This window comes from Schistocerca cancellata, chromosome 2, assembly GCF_023864275.1.
Source record: "Schistocerca cancellata isolate TAMUIC-IGC-003103 chromosome 2, iqSchCanc2.1, whole genome shotgun sequence".
NCBI lineage: Eukaryota > Metazoa > Arthropoda > Insecta > Orthoptera > Acrididae > Schistocerca > Schistocerca cancellata.
Window position 1 is genome coordinate 690,200,480 of NC_064627.1, and position 15,340 is coordinate 690,215,819.

General features: G+C 37.0%; 1 protein-coding gene across 5 annotated transcripts in view; it reads right to left on the bottom strand.

Annotated features, from left to right (window-relative positions):
• LOC126162444 (uncharacterized) overlaps nucleotides 1-15,340 on the bottom strand; it is a 300,063-nt gene that overhangs the window by 75,489 nt on the left and 209,234 nt on the right. For all 5 annotated transcript variants that reach the window (XM_049918956.1, XM_049918957.1, XM_049918955.1 and 2 more), the window contains one exon: nucleotides 1,606-1,799. In XM_049918956.1, the coding sequence (XP_049774913.1) occupies nucleotides 1,606-1,799 (194 nt within the window). The remainder of the gene's footprint in view (nucleotides 1-1,605; nucleotides 1,800-15,340) is intronic.

Below are 15,340 nucleotides of genomic sequence, written 5' to 3' on the forward strand. Positions count from 1 at the left end.
GGGTAAAATACAGGGAGCGAAAGGCTATTTACAATTTGTACAGAAACCAGATGGCAGTTGTAAGAGTCGAGGGACATGAAAGGGAAGCAGTGGTTGGGAAGGGAGTGAGACAGGGTTGTAGCCTCTCCCCGATGTTATTCAATCTGTATATTGAGCAAGTACTGAAGGAAACAAAAGAAAAAGTCGGAGTAGGTATTAAAATCCATGGAGAAGAAATAAAAACTTTGAGGTTCACTGATGACATTGTAATTCTGTCAGAGACAGCGAAGCACTTAGAAGAACAGTTGAATGGAATGGATGGTGTCTTGAAAGGAGCATATAAGGTGAACATCAACAAAAGCAAAATGAGGATAATGGAATGTAGTTGAATTAAGTCGGGTGATGCTGAGGGAATTAGATTAGGAAATGAGACACTTAAAGTAGTAAAGGAGTTTAGCTATTTGGGGAGCAAAATAACTCATGATGGTTGAAGTAGAGGGGATATAAAATGTAGACTGGCAATAGCAAGGAAAGTGTTTCTGAAGAAGAGAAATTTGTTAACATCGAGTATAGATGTAAGTGTCAGGAAGTCATTTCTGAAAGTATTTGTATGGAGCGTAGCCATGTATGGAAGTGAAACACGGACGATAACTAGTTTGGACAAGAAGAGAATAGAAGCTTTTGAAATGTGGTGCTACAGAAGAATGCTGAAGATTAGATGGGTAGATCATATAACTAATGAGGAGGTACTAAATAGGATTGGGGAGAAGAGAAGTTTTTGGCACAACTTGACTAGAAGAAGGGATCGGTTGTTAGGACATGTTCTGAGGCATCAAGGGATCACCAATTTAGTATTGGAGGGAAGCGTAGAGGGTAAAAATCATAGAGGGAAACCAAGAGATGAATACACTTAACAGATTCAGAAGGACGTAGGTTGCAGTAGGTACTGGGAGATGAAGAAGCTTGCACAGGATAGAGTAGCATGGAGAGCTGCATCAAACCAGTCTCAGGACTGAAGACCACAACAACAACAACAAGGTAAAATTATATTGATTGTCTTCACAATATGCAACTGTTCTTCTATACAAAGTGATTTGACAATAATAACAAAAAATTAAAAATAATACATTTGCCTACAGTATTTTGAAGTACTGTTTAACATAAAAATTATGACTGGAACTTACATCCACTTACCAGCATTCCTGACCAATTTGCCAGGATGAGCCATTGAAAATTTCTTCAAACTTGCCAGGCTATGCTAATTTTTGCCTGTAAACACCACTGCTCTTTTAAATGACTGAGTAACTGGGTGGAGCAGTGCATCCTATCACAGCCATCAATTACATTTAACATAATTTTGTAAACATAACTGTGAATAGCAACCCTCTATTTATGTGTGAGAGTCACTGGAGTGAATGGTAACCTGCTAATATCAGTCTGCATTTACAATGGTTACTGCAGTGCTATGTTGTTACTTTATGTATTGTTTCTAAGCTGAATTTGGTAATAATCAGAAACAGTTCAATACTGGCTCAAAGTCATCTGACTTCCACCAGTTTCTCTGCACTCAACACCATGTGAATAGAAGCTCTAGGTTACAGTGCACATATGATTAAGACTTCTAACCTGGTCACAAAAGTAGCATCACCAAGCAGTAGAGAACCAACTGGAGCACCGAGACCTTTGCTGAGACAGAGTGACACAGAGCGGCAGCCGCTGGTCAGCACAGCAGGGTGCACACGCATCTTTGTTGCTGCATTTAGCAAACGAGCACCATCCACATGCACAGGTATGTCACGCTGGGCTGCCTGCTTCCACAACTGCATGTACACACAATGGTAGGAATTACTATCAGAAACACAAACACTTTTTGTGTTAAGTGACAAGTTACGATACTCTATTGGAAAATGAAAAAAATAACACCTCTAAATGCATAACACAGACAAGCTATAACTGCGTAGACACTGATAACAGGAAGTAAATGTGGTGATTTAAAATGCAGTGCTGTGAATGTAACACATAATGATTATGAGAATACTGAGCTCTGTCTGGTCGTATCTGACTTCATGACCATGTTTATTTGTTTATTCAACCTGATCACATTATGATCTTCAGGTCCTCTCTCAATTCAAACCAGGTTTTACAGTTACAAAATGTATCATATTATAATATAATTACAAATAATAATAATAATAATAATAATAATAATAATAATAATAATAATATAATAGGAGTAAAATGATAAATTGAACCAGATTTCTAAGTACCTAATATAGAAAAAATTTCTAACATTAGTCAACATGAATGATTAATCTTGTTAATGCTGTTCCATTTTCAATGCTAAGAAAATAAGTCTTTCCGTCTTTCCTGTGGTGAATTGTGTGAATTATGTTGCATTTTATATATCTCATGACCTTCATTTGCAATCCATTTGGTTTGCATACAGGAGACATGTCAAAAATGTGTAATACAGTTACAATTGTTTTACACTAATATATAATAGCACTACAATAAATAATAACACTATAAGGATATTTCCTGGAATATGTGACGCGTTGTATCCAGCTCAAATTTCCAGTTTGTCCTGCATGAATTCATCCACTGAGTAATAACATTTCAGTGTCAGTACCTCATATAGCTTTCTTTTAAGTGGACCTAAATTCACCTGCATCAATTTATTCCCTTTTAATTTATTACAAATTTTCATTCCAATGTATTGAGATCCCTGTGCATACAGTGTGAGGCAGTGAGTGGGGAGCATAAAATTTTCTTTGCTTCTAGTATCATATGATGGAAAAAATGGTTTCCCTCAAATAATTCATTTCTGGTGTAAAAAATAAAATTATCTCATATATGTATGGGGATGGCAGAGCTGATATTTTAAGTTTTCTAAATAATGGATGACATGGTTCTTTATGATTTGCAGTGCACATATTTCGAATGATTTTTTCTCTCTCTATTTGTTAGTATCTGCACTATTCTTGTCGAGTTTCCTGAAAAAACAATACCATACCTAATAATAGATTCAAAACAGTGTATATGATACTTTTCATGTGTCCATTGCAAATGCAAAGCTGCTCAGTTTGTTTGCTAGATATTCAATGTGTGCCTGCCAGCTCAATTTTTTATCTACATTTAACTTCTTCTATATCTTGGTTGCTGTGAAAAATCTTAATATGCTCACATTTTGACTGTCTGGTTTTGAATTTCATCATGTGAGTCTTAGATATGTTTAGATTCAACCCATTTAGTTGAAACCAAGTCTCTGAGGTACTGATCACATATTTTGAAATTTTTTCTGAATCCTGATCTTCAACTAAGACAGAAGTCTCATCTCTGAATAGAACTGATGGGGAGCTGATATTTAATGGTAAGTCATTAAAATAGAAGATAAATAGGAGAGGGCCTAATATGGAGCCTTTGGAACAGTTTGAGATATTTTTTCCCAGTCAGAAAAATAATATGCAGCATTTAAAGAGAGGCCAACTCTTTGCTTTCTGGATTTAAGCCATTGTAGGACACTGCCGCTGATGCCATACTTCTCAAATTTGTAAATAAGCAATGCATGATTTACAGAATCAAACGCCTTTGAGAGATTGCAGAAAAATCCTTCCACCTTATTTCTCTTGTCTAATGATGTACTTATTTCCTCAATGAAACTGTTCACTGTATCTATGGTGTTTTTCCTCTGCTGAAAACAAAATTGATTGTTTAGAATAAGAGAATATTTTGCAGAGAAGTTTTTGATTTGGGCAACAGCATGTTTTTCAAATATTGTAGATATTACTGGGAGAACTGAGATAGGATGATAATTTCCCATGATCTCTCGTAATCCCTTCTTGAAGAGTGGTTTGACTTCAGAATATTTCAGTACCTCTGGGAAACAGCCCTCTTCAAAACATTAATTTATTATTTGAGCTGTATTATTGAGCTATATTATTTGAGCTACTATGATTTCCTGTGCATTTGTAACTGCACATTATTTTTGAATATCTATTATAGGCCATTCTTTCACCATGATTTACTGGTATCCATTCATTTTTCAATTTCTTGGAATCCATTCATTTTTCAATTTCTTCCAGTATACTCTTTAGACCTAATCTAGCCCCATACCTATATTTTTAACGCAGTCAGCTCATGTGTTTCTTACAGCTAACTATAGATCATTCATTTTTGGTGCCTGGGTTCTTTGTATTTGTTTTCCTGTCAGGACCTGACACTCTGTTCCACAAACAATTGTAGGGATTGCTGTGGTTCTATAAAATTTTGTAACTGACTCAACTCTGGCTTTGCTCTCTCAAGTTCTTTAAACTTAACTGCATAAATTAAAATAAATGATTTAATTTTGCAGTCAGTGTCATTGCAATTGTCCATGTCAAACTATAACTATGGAACAGATTTATTCTAGAAATATGTCTTCTACTAACAAGGGAATGGTCCAATGGGACATGTCAAAACCTATCCTGAAATTTTTTACACAAGAAGAAGACAATGAAAGAAATGTACTGCCAACATTTTAGCTGCTAAGAGGCACTGTAAGTATTTTGTAAAAAATGTTGAAGTTACACATTTTTTCCACACAAAGAACAGCTTATAACAGCGGTCTGTACAGCCCTGCCCACCTGGCGCATGACTCAGCAAATCACTCACATAGTGCCTTGTAGCAGAATTATCCAGAGTTCACAGACACCAATTTTAAGCACCTAAAGCTTGGTTTACAAGGGAGCAAATGGAAACAAACATGTGCAAATGTGCAGTTGCAGAAAATTCACTACTATTTGCTTGTATATGGGTAGAATTGTTAATTCTAGAGGGAATTGAAGAGAACACAATGTAGCAAACATTGCCTATGAATGCTTTGTTACCAGTTTTTTGTTTTTACAGCTAATATTTGGCATACAGGATGCAACTCTATCGTGTTAGAGCCACAATGTGAAACTTTGCTATTCAGTGAGGATTATTTTGCATGGCAAGTGCACTGTTCTAGATGGAGTATGCAAAATGGGGCAGGGAAGGAAGAATTTAAGTGTCTCAATTTTTATGGAAGCATAACGTACGTGGCCCCCCCATGAACCACGGACCTTGCCGTTGGTGGGGAGGCTTGCGTGCCTCAGCGATACAGATAGCCGTACCGTAGGTACAACCACAACGGAGGGGTATCTGTTGAGAGGCCAGACAAACGTGTGGTTCCTGAAGAGGGGCAGCAGCCTTTTCAGTAGTTGCAGGGGCAACAGTCTGAATGATTGACTGATCTGGCCTTGTAACATTAACCAAAACGGCCTTGCTGTGCTGGTACTGTGAACGGCTGAAAGCAAGGGGAAACTACGGCCGTAATTTTTCCCGAGGGCATGCAGCTTTACTGTATGATTAAATGATGATGGCGTCTTCTTGGGTAAAATATTCCGGAGGTAAAATAGTCCCCCATTCGGATCTCCGGGCGGGGACTACTCGAGAGGATGTCGTTATCAGGAGAAAGAAAACTGGCGTTCTACGGATCGGAGCGTGGAATGTCAGATCCCTTAATCGGGCAGGTAGGTTAGAAAATTTAAAAAGGGAAATGGATAGGTTAAAGTTAGATATAGTGGGAATTAGTGAAGTTCGATGGCAGGAGGAACAAGACTTCTGGTCAGGTGACTACAGGGTTATAAACACAAAGTCAAATAGGGGTAATGCAGGAGTAGGTTTAATAATGAATAGGAAAATAGGAATGCGGGTAAGCTACTACAAACAGCATAGTGAACGCATTATTGTGGCCAAGATAGATACGAATCCCACACCTACTACAGTAGTACAAGTTTATATGCCAACTAGCTCTGCAGATTACGAAGAAATTGAAGAAATGTATGATGAAATAAAAGAAATTATTCAGATAGTGAAGGGAGACGAAAATTTAATAGTCATGGGTGACTGGAATTCGAGTGTAGGAAAAGGGAGAGAAGGAAACATAGTAGGTGAATATGGATTGGGGCTAAGAAATGAAAGAGGAAGCCGCCTGGTAGAATTTTGCACAGAGCACAACTTAATCATAGCTAACACTTGGTTTAAGAATCATGATAGAAGGTTGTATACATGGAAGAACCCTGGAGATACTAAAAGGTATCAGATAGATTATATAATGGTAAGACAGAGATTTAGGAACCAGGTTTTAAATTGTAAGACATTTCCAGGGGCAGATGTGGACTCTGACCACAATCTATTGGTTATGACCTGTAGATTAAAACTGAAGAAACTGCAAAAAGGTGGGAATTTAAAGAGATGGGACCTGGATAAACTGAAAGAACCAGAGGTTGTACAGAGTTTCAAGGAGAGCATAAGGGAACAATTGATAGGAATGGGGGAAAGAAATACAGTAGAAGAAGAATGGGTAGCTTTGAGGGATGAAGTAGTGAAGGCAGCAGAGGATCAAGTAGGTAAAAAGACGAGGGCTAGTAGAAATCCTTGGGTAACAGAAGAAATATTGAATTTAATTGATGAAAGGAGAAAATATAAAAATGCAGTAAATGAAGCAGGCAAAAAGGAATACAAACGTCTCAAAAATGAGATCGACAGGAAGTGCAGAATGGCTAAGCAGGGATGGCTAGAGGACAAATGTAAGGATGTAGAGGCTTATCTCACTAGGGGTAAGATAGATACTGCCTACAGGAAAATTAAAGAGACCTTTGGAGATAAGAGAACCACTTGTATGAACATCAAGAGCTCAGATGGAAACCCAGTTCTAAGCAAAGAAGGGAAAGCAGAAAGGTGGAAGGAGTATATAGAGGGTCTATACAAGGGCGATGCACTAGAGGACAATATTATGGAAATGGAAGAGGATGTAGATGAAGATGAAATGGGAGATACGATACTGCGTGAAGAGTTTGACAGAGCACTGAAAGACCTGAGTCGAAACAAGGCCCCCGGAGTAGACAACATTCCAGTAGAACTACTGACGGCCTTGGGAGAGCCAGTCCTGACAAAATTCTACCATCTGGTGAGCAAGATGTATGAAACAGGCGAAATACCCTCAGACTTCAAGAAGAATGTAATAATTCCAATCCCAAAGAAAGCAGGTGTTGACAGATGTGAAAATTACCGAACAATCAGTTTAATAAGCCACAGCTGCAAAATACTAACACGAATTCTTTACAGATGAATGGAAAAACTAGTAGAAGCCGATCTGGGGGAAGATCAGTTTGGATTCCGTAGAAATACTGGAACACGTGAGGCAATACTGACCTTACGACTTATCTTAGAAGAAAGATTAAGGAAAGGCAAACCTACGTTTCTAGCATTTGTAGACTTAGAGAAAGCTTTTGACAATGTTGACTGGAATACTCTATTTCAAATTCTAAAGGTGGCAGGGGTAAAATACAGGGAGCGAAAGGCTATTTACAATTTGTACAGAAACCAGATGGCAGTTATAAGAGTTGAGGGGCATGAGAGGGAAGCAGCGGTTAGGAAGGGAGTGAGACAGGGTTGTAGCCTCTCCCCAATGTTATTCAATCTGTATATTGAGCAAGCAGTAAAGGAAACAAAAGAAAAATTTGGAGTAGGTATTAAAATCCATGGAGAAGAAATAAAAACTTTGAGGTTCGCCGATGACATTGTAATTCTGTCAGAGACAGCGAAGGATTTGGAAGAGCAGTTGAACGGAATGGATGGTGTCTTGAAGGGAGGATATAAGATGAGCATCAACAAAAGCAAAACGAGGATAATGGAATGTAGTCGAATTAAGTCGGGTGATGCTGACGGTATTAGATTAGGAAATGAGACACTTAAAGTAGTAAAGGAGTTTTGCTATTTGGGGAGCAAAATAACTCATGATGGTCGAAGTAGAGAGGATATAAAATGTAGACTGGCAATGGCAAGGAAAGCGTTTCTGAAGAAGAGAAATTTGTTAACATCGAGTGTAGATTTAAGTGTCAGGAAGTCGTTTCTGAAAGTATTTGTATGGAGTGTAGCCATGTATGGAAGTGAAACATGGACGGTAAATAGTTTGGACAAGAAGAGAATAGAAGCTTTTGAAATGTGGTGCTACAGAAGAATGCTGAAGATTAGATGGGTAGATCACATAACTAATGAGGAAGTATTGAATAGGATTGGGGAGAAGAGAAGTTTGTGGCACAACTTGACCAGAAGAAGGGATCGGTTGGTAGGACATGTTCTGAGGCATCAAGGGATCACCAGTTTAGTATTGGAAGGCAGCGTGGAGGGTAAAAATCGTAGGGGGAGACCAAGAGATGAATACACTAAGCAGATTCAGAAGGATGTAGGTTGTAGTACATATTGGGAGATGAAGAAGCTTGCACAGGATAGAGTAGCATGGAGAGCTGCATCAAACCAGTCTCAGGACTGAAGACCACAACAACAACACAACGTACGTGGAGATCATGCACTTTACACGTAATTGCATCTCCATCTCTCCTTAGCACTGGTCAAAACTTTTCCTTGTATGTCAGCTGCCATTTTTCCCTGGTTTCTCATTACCATTAGGGGAAATTTATAAACAGAACACTAATTACCAACATTGAGCATCATCTCAAGAGGGGACACAGCTAGCATTTCCACTATGTGTGTATGGTCTAATGGTCGTTTCCTTTTTTCCGCCTAAAACAAAAAATTCTAGTGGCAAAGCACGCACTTCGTGATCCAGAGAGCGCGGGATCAAATGTCATTCAGACCACAACTTTTTCACTATGATTTTTAAATGAACATTCACTTCTCACAGATGCTGGAGTGGCCATGAAAGACAAATGGTTTGGATTCCACATTAAACTGCAGTTCTCCATTTTCCAAATAGGTAACTGGGGAAGGTAAGGGACATGTAAGCAGCTGCAGTGGAGTCCAGTTGAAAGAGCTGCAAGAGGCATCCCAGGTACACCAGACAAAATTCATGTTTGCTCACACTTGTTAGCTTGATTGCTCTTGTGAAAAACTGGCTTAAACTTTACAAACAAATTTTTGAATAATTTCACATCGAAAGTTCAATTCTTGCACGTGTAATTCTGTTAAAAGTGGCTAGCAGAGAAAATAAAATCATGGCAGTGTTTGATGTCACAGATGACTTCCATCAATGAGGACCTGTAATTTATTGAAATGAAATGTATCTTGCAGTACTACATGTTATAACAATTCCTGTAGGTCCATTCCTTATAATAAAGTTCAAATGTTGTACATTTGAGTATAAGTGAAACGGTTCTTTGTTCAATCTCTGTAGTCATCACAAAAATGCTAATTGTCTATTCAGTGGCAAAAACAAACATTTTTCTTGCACCAGGAACACTGGACAAAGGAAAAACTGACGCAGTCAGGCACTTCACAGTAACCACTAGTTTTATTTAGATGGAACTGGGATGGAGTCAGAAATGGTCCCAGCTGTTATTCTGCATACTGCGCTGCATACCAGGCATACTTGATCAAATTCATAAAGCATGGCAAAGAAAACTGGTAATACACAAATTAATGGAGCTTATGAATACTTTTCTGCTGATAAACCTGAAATGAGAGAGAGGTATCAGAAATTATGTTGTCTGATAATTTCCTGAAAAATGCTTTCCACTGTCCAAAAAACTCGTTATTAAGAGGTTGAATCATGCTAGTAGTTCCAGATGGATTCCACATTACATTTACAAATTTTTTGACATCCTCCACAAAAACAGAGGTGGTGTTTTGTTTGGACCATGAATCCAACAAAAGCAATGAATTAGTTTCTGCAGCTGGTAGGAATATGTTTTGAATTAAATGTTGAAAATTATTCTTTGCCATTTTTCCAGCTTTTTGCAACTAAACAGTACTTTTTTTTTTGGTCCTAATTTACCTTGCAGTTCTTAAGACAGATATGCAGCTGTGGAAACAGTAAACTTCTCATACTTATCAGTGGCATTATCATATATGAATACGTTGTTGCATTCATTAATTGGGCGACCGACTCTGCCATTGCCCCCCCCACCCCCCCCACCACCACAAAATGATAAGATGTGGTGTGCATGCAGTTCTTTCTTGAAACCTGAATGATCAGCATTATAAACAGCAGTTGCGGGGATAACAGCAAGTTTCATCTTTACATCAGCTATACTATTGTCTATCACTGGCAGCTGCTCTAGATGTTTACATGACATAAACTTGCCAATTTTGTGACTTCCTACTCTGTACGGTTTCTGTGTAGCCAGGTTGACGAAGCCTGGAAATTAGCAGTGTTCATGTCAGATGCAATTTGGATGGCCCAGCCTTGTAGATCTCCATCGGTAATGGTGGATAGCCTCTCAGGAGCAGTTCTAAGGCTTTTGAACAGTTTTTGATTCAGATGGTTTCGGGTTTCCATTTGGCACATATTTCTTACTTCATCTAATTCATTCTTCCATTTGCACAGTTCACGCTCCAATTTTATGAAACAAAAATGCCTTTGCACACTGCGTTTTTTCCCATTCTTCATTTAACTAATATTTTGCTGCCTTTTCTTTGTCACTGACAGCTGCTGCGGCATGTGATTCTTTGAGGCTTGGAAGGTATTCTTCTTCAGAACTATTACTGGCACAACTGGCATCATCTGAACCGCAATTCATGGAATTGTCACAGTTATTTCCTATTTCTTCCAGCATATCCACAATTTCAAATGAAATGTCAATATCATTCAAATGTATGTCACAGAAATCAACTAAGAAATGACACATATGTACGTCCTCAAGAGAAGTAGGGGATTTTGGCTGGAAACCACATTCTTCACATTTCATCATTACTAAATTGAGAATGTTAATTGGATTCGACATTACTGTGAAACTGGAAGGAAAAAAAGGTACTGTTAGCAGGCATACCTTATGAAAGCACAATAAATATTAATTCAGCTTTATCTGTATTGTCAATACTTACCAATACTGCAAAAAGCAACTGATAATTTGTAGTAGATGTTAATTGAGTGGCTAATTTGAGAGAATAATAACTGTGTACTGCAGTGACAGAGAAACTATCAACGAACAGTAACCTGAAACATCCTTTACAAGTTACAGTAGGATTGTGACAGTTTCCTGTTTACAAATGTACTGCCGACCTCAGCAGTGTGCGTACGTAGTTGTGAATGTGCAGCATCAGAGTTAGTAGTAGCTTTATTCATCTGTAGACCTCTTTTTACAAGGATATAGGACACGTCAAAGTATTTACAAGTTTAGACCAATTTAAAATAAGCTAATTCACATACACATACATTTACAGACTTCAAGTTAGAGACAATCATTAGATTTACTCCTGGTATACAATACCTTTTTTACAAATAACTTATCAAATAATGTAATGCCACACTGTTCACTCCCTCACTCACTCACTCACACACACACACACACACACACACACACACACACACACACTGGTGATCTCTGGGCCATTTTCTGTACCACAACTTCCCATTTGCTATCCTGAAAAACTGAGTCAGCATCCCTCTATAATGAGTGAGATGTTGAGCTCAGAAAGAGGAAGAGGCGTTAGTATTGTGCTATGCATAGCTTGGGGGTAAGTATTTCCAGAAAGGAAAAAACATAATGTGAAGGTGTTAATTGGCATGTTGGATGTTTTACAATCATTATTATTATTATTTATGTGTATAACATTTTATTATCAAACACCTACTCAGTTTTATCTAAGTAATCCCTCAAAGTATAAAATGTATGCATAACAGGTACTTTTTAGCTGTGTTTTTAAATAAGTGTATTTTTGCAGTTTCTTTAATCTCTTTTGATAATTTATTGTATAGTTTTATTCCTTGGTAGAAAATGCTGTTTTGAGTTTTATGTTTATTTTTTCTTGGTAAATGTAAATTGAGTCTAGCTCTTGAGGCATGGTCATGGACAGAGCTGTTTGTGCAATAATTACCAATGTTATTTTTGATGTGTACAACTGACTGGTAAATGACGAGATTCCAGATTGTATTATAAACCAAACAAGGTATCATATTGTAGAACCTCTGAAGCATATTGTTAATCACTCCTTTTCCACAGGTACCTTTCCAGATCTTCTAAAGATTGCAAAAGTAACCCCCTTGCACAAAAAGGGAGCCACAGGCAATGTTAACAATTAAAGACCTGTAGCACAGCTTAGTGGCTTCTCAAAGATCTTTGAGAAGCTCTTTTATAATAGGTTGCTACAGTTTGTTAACAAAAACTCATTGCTGTCAAATCATCAGTATGGCTTCAGGCAATCTAGATCCATAACCACAGCAGTCTATTAATATTTGCACTCTGTTCTAAAATCTGTAGGTGAAAAGGAAATGGCTACTGGAATATTCTTGGACCTATCCAAAGCATTTGACATTTTAGATGATGGTATCCTACTACGTAAGTTGGAAAGAAAGGGAATTAGAGGTATTCCAAATGAATGGATTAGATCATATCTTACTAGCTGGCAACAAAAAGTTGTTCTCAAACAAGACACAATAACTGAAAACATTTCAAGAAGAACAACATACACATCAGAAAAAACTACCATTAAATATGGTGTGGCACAAGGATCAACATTAGGTCTTATCCTCTTTCTTTTGTTTATTGATGACATGAATGACACTGTCCATACCAAACAGAAAACTTTATTTGCAGATGATACCAGTATTTTGATTACAGGGTCAGACCAAAAAGAGCTTCAATTAACTACAGATACATCATTGCTGGAGCTAACACACTGCTTTGAAAAAAATAGACTTATAATTAACACTGGGAAAACAGTGGCTATGAACTTTCATATATCCCACTATAAACAACAAAATGAACATGCACTGAAAATAAACAACAAAACAGTAAAATTAGTTGATGATGTTAAGTTCCTAGGAATATATCTGCAGAGTGATCTCATGTGGAATACACACATGAAAGCTCTTACAACCAAGCTATCATCAATCTGTTACATGCTATGGATACTAAGCACAAGCTGTGATAGTACAGAAATAGTAATACAGGCATTTCACACACATTTCCAGTCAGCGATGTGATGTGGAATATTTTGGGGGAATGCACCCTGTAGTCAACCTGTTCTCAAAACCCAGAAACAAGCTATCAGAATCATCTGCAACATAAAGAGGCAAGGTTCATGTCACTCTCTTTTTCCTACTCTAAAGATACTGAACCTTCCATGCCTATATATATCGGAAAAAAATAGTCTTTGTAAGAGAATATCAGCTGAACAGCTCTGTGCACAATTACACAACAAGAAATGGCAATAACATTCATGCCTCATATGCCAGAACATCAGCCTACTAGAAGAGTGTCCTTCATAGAGGCACATAATTGTATAAGCACCTTCCTAACAACATCAAGTTGGTAAAGCAAGACAGCTCGCTCAAAAAAAAACTGAAGTCATTTCTGATAGACCACAGTTTCTACTCTGTAAATGAATACCTCTCAGAATGAAACAGAATTTTATAATGTTAAATTAATAAACAATTTATGGCAATTATTTGTCTATTAAAGTGTACTACTTGTATTAATGTAGATATTTGTAGTCCACAGCATTGTATTGATTATATATCTGTGTGTGTGTGTGTGTGTGTGTGTGTGTGTGTGTAATTCTTAACTTTCAGTATCATTTATTGACCTGTCCTATATCTGTATAAGATGTCACAGGACCAAAACTAAATAAATAAGTAAACAGATCTTTACAATGAGCTGGACTAGTATTTTTGGTTATTATTCTTATGGCTCTTTTCTGGAGTTTGAAAATTGTGTTCATATTTTGTGCGTTTGTTCCCCAAAAAAGAATGCCATAGCTAAGAATTTAGTGTACATATGAATAATATGTAACTAAAAGACATGGCATGTTACACACTGATGATGGTATTCTAAGGGTATAACAAGCTGATGACATTCTGTTTGCAAGTACCTTTGTATGTTCACACCACTTCAACTGAGAATCAATATTCATTCTTAGATTTTTTGCATTTGTTACACAGTCTATACAGGTGCCATCTACATTTTATTTAACATCGTAACTTCTCCTCCTGCAACTGAAATTCATGGCATTAGTTTTCTTTATGTTCAATGCCACTTTATTGCTTATTGACCAATCAAACTTCCTTGAGAATATCATTTGCTTTCTCTGCAAAGAGTTCTCTTGTTTTCTCAGTGACTATAATATTGCTGTCATCAGCAAAGAGAATTTTTTTCCCCATAAGTAACGCTACTGGGAAAGCATATCTGGAATAGTATTGGTCCTAATATGATACCTCGCAGAACCCCTATATTAAAGTATTTTGGTTCTGATAAGTGTTTTACTAAATGTTTAGATCTATTTGAAGTATGTGTTATCTCTACTCTTTGTACCCTATCTGCTAGGTATGATCGAAACCAGTCATTAGCTACACCTCTTCTTCCTAATGCTTGTAATTTATTTAATAGAATCTTGTGGTTGACTGTATCAAACACCATAGAAAGATCCAAAAATATGCCTGTGACACACTCATCTTTATCAAGAGCATCAAGTACAACTTTTGTGAATTCTACTATGGCTGAGTCTGTATTTTTGCCACTTCGGAAACCAAACTGTGATTCGCTTAGAAGATTGTATTTATTCAAGTAATTCATTAATAGGTCTTTCATAATTGCTTCTATTATATTTGAGAATGGTGATAGCAGGGAAATGGGCCAGTAATTTTCTATGTCTTGTGCATTACCTTTCTTAAGAAAAGGTACAACTCTTGCCTGTTTTAACTGCTCTGGAAATGCCCCTGATGTGAAGGATTCATTTATTACATTTCTTAAAGGACCTTGTATAATCCCTATTCTTTGTTTCAGTACACACATTGGTACCTCATCTAAGACTACTGACTTTTTATTTTTTAGTTTTTGAACAGTTCTATTCACTTCATTCTCTGTGGTTGGAAGTAACATAATTGTATTTAGTGCAACATCATTTACAGGTGTTATATTTGTTTTGGGGAATTTTTACTGTAACTTCTCTGCAATACTTGAAAAATGCTCGTTTACACAGTTTGCTAAGTGTTGTAGATATTTATTACCTTATCCCCCTCCCTTAGCAGTATATTATTCCGCATTTGTTTGCCTCTTGCTGTTTCCTTTTTTATAGTATCCCAGACTGATTTGCTTTTATTCTCTGCATTATATATTATTTTGTCATTAAATGACTTTTTTCCAGCGATCACCACCTTCCTATAGATCTTTTTGTATCTATGATAGAAATTTCAGAATTTTGGATCATTGTGAATCTTTTTCATGGAACTGAGGTGTTTAAGAGTTTGGGAGAACTTCTTAATACCCACTGTTATCCATCTGTTTTTGTGAGATGTTGATACAGACATGCATACTTTTGGAAATTCCTTTTCAAAGTTCAATTTAAACAATGTTGAGAATTTAGAGAATTTCATATTCACATTGGTTTCCTTATACACATC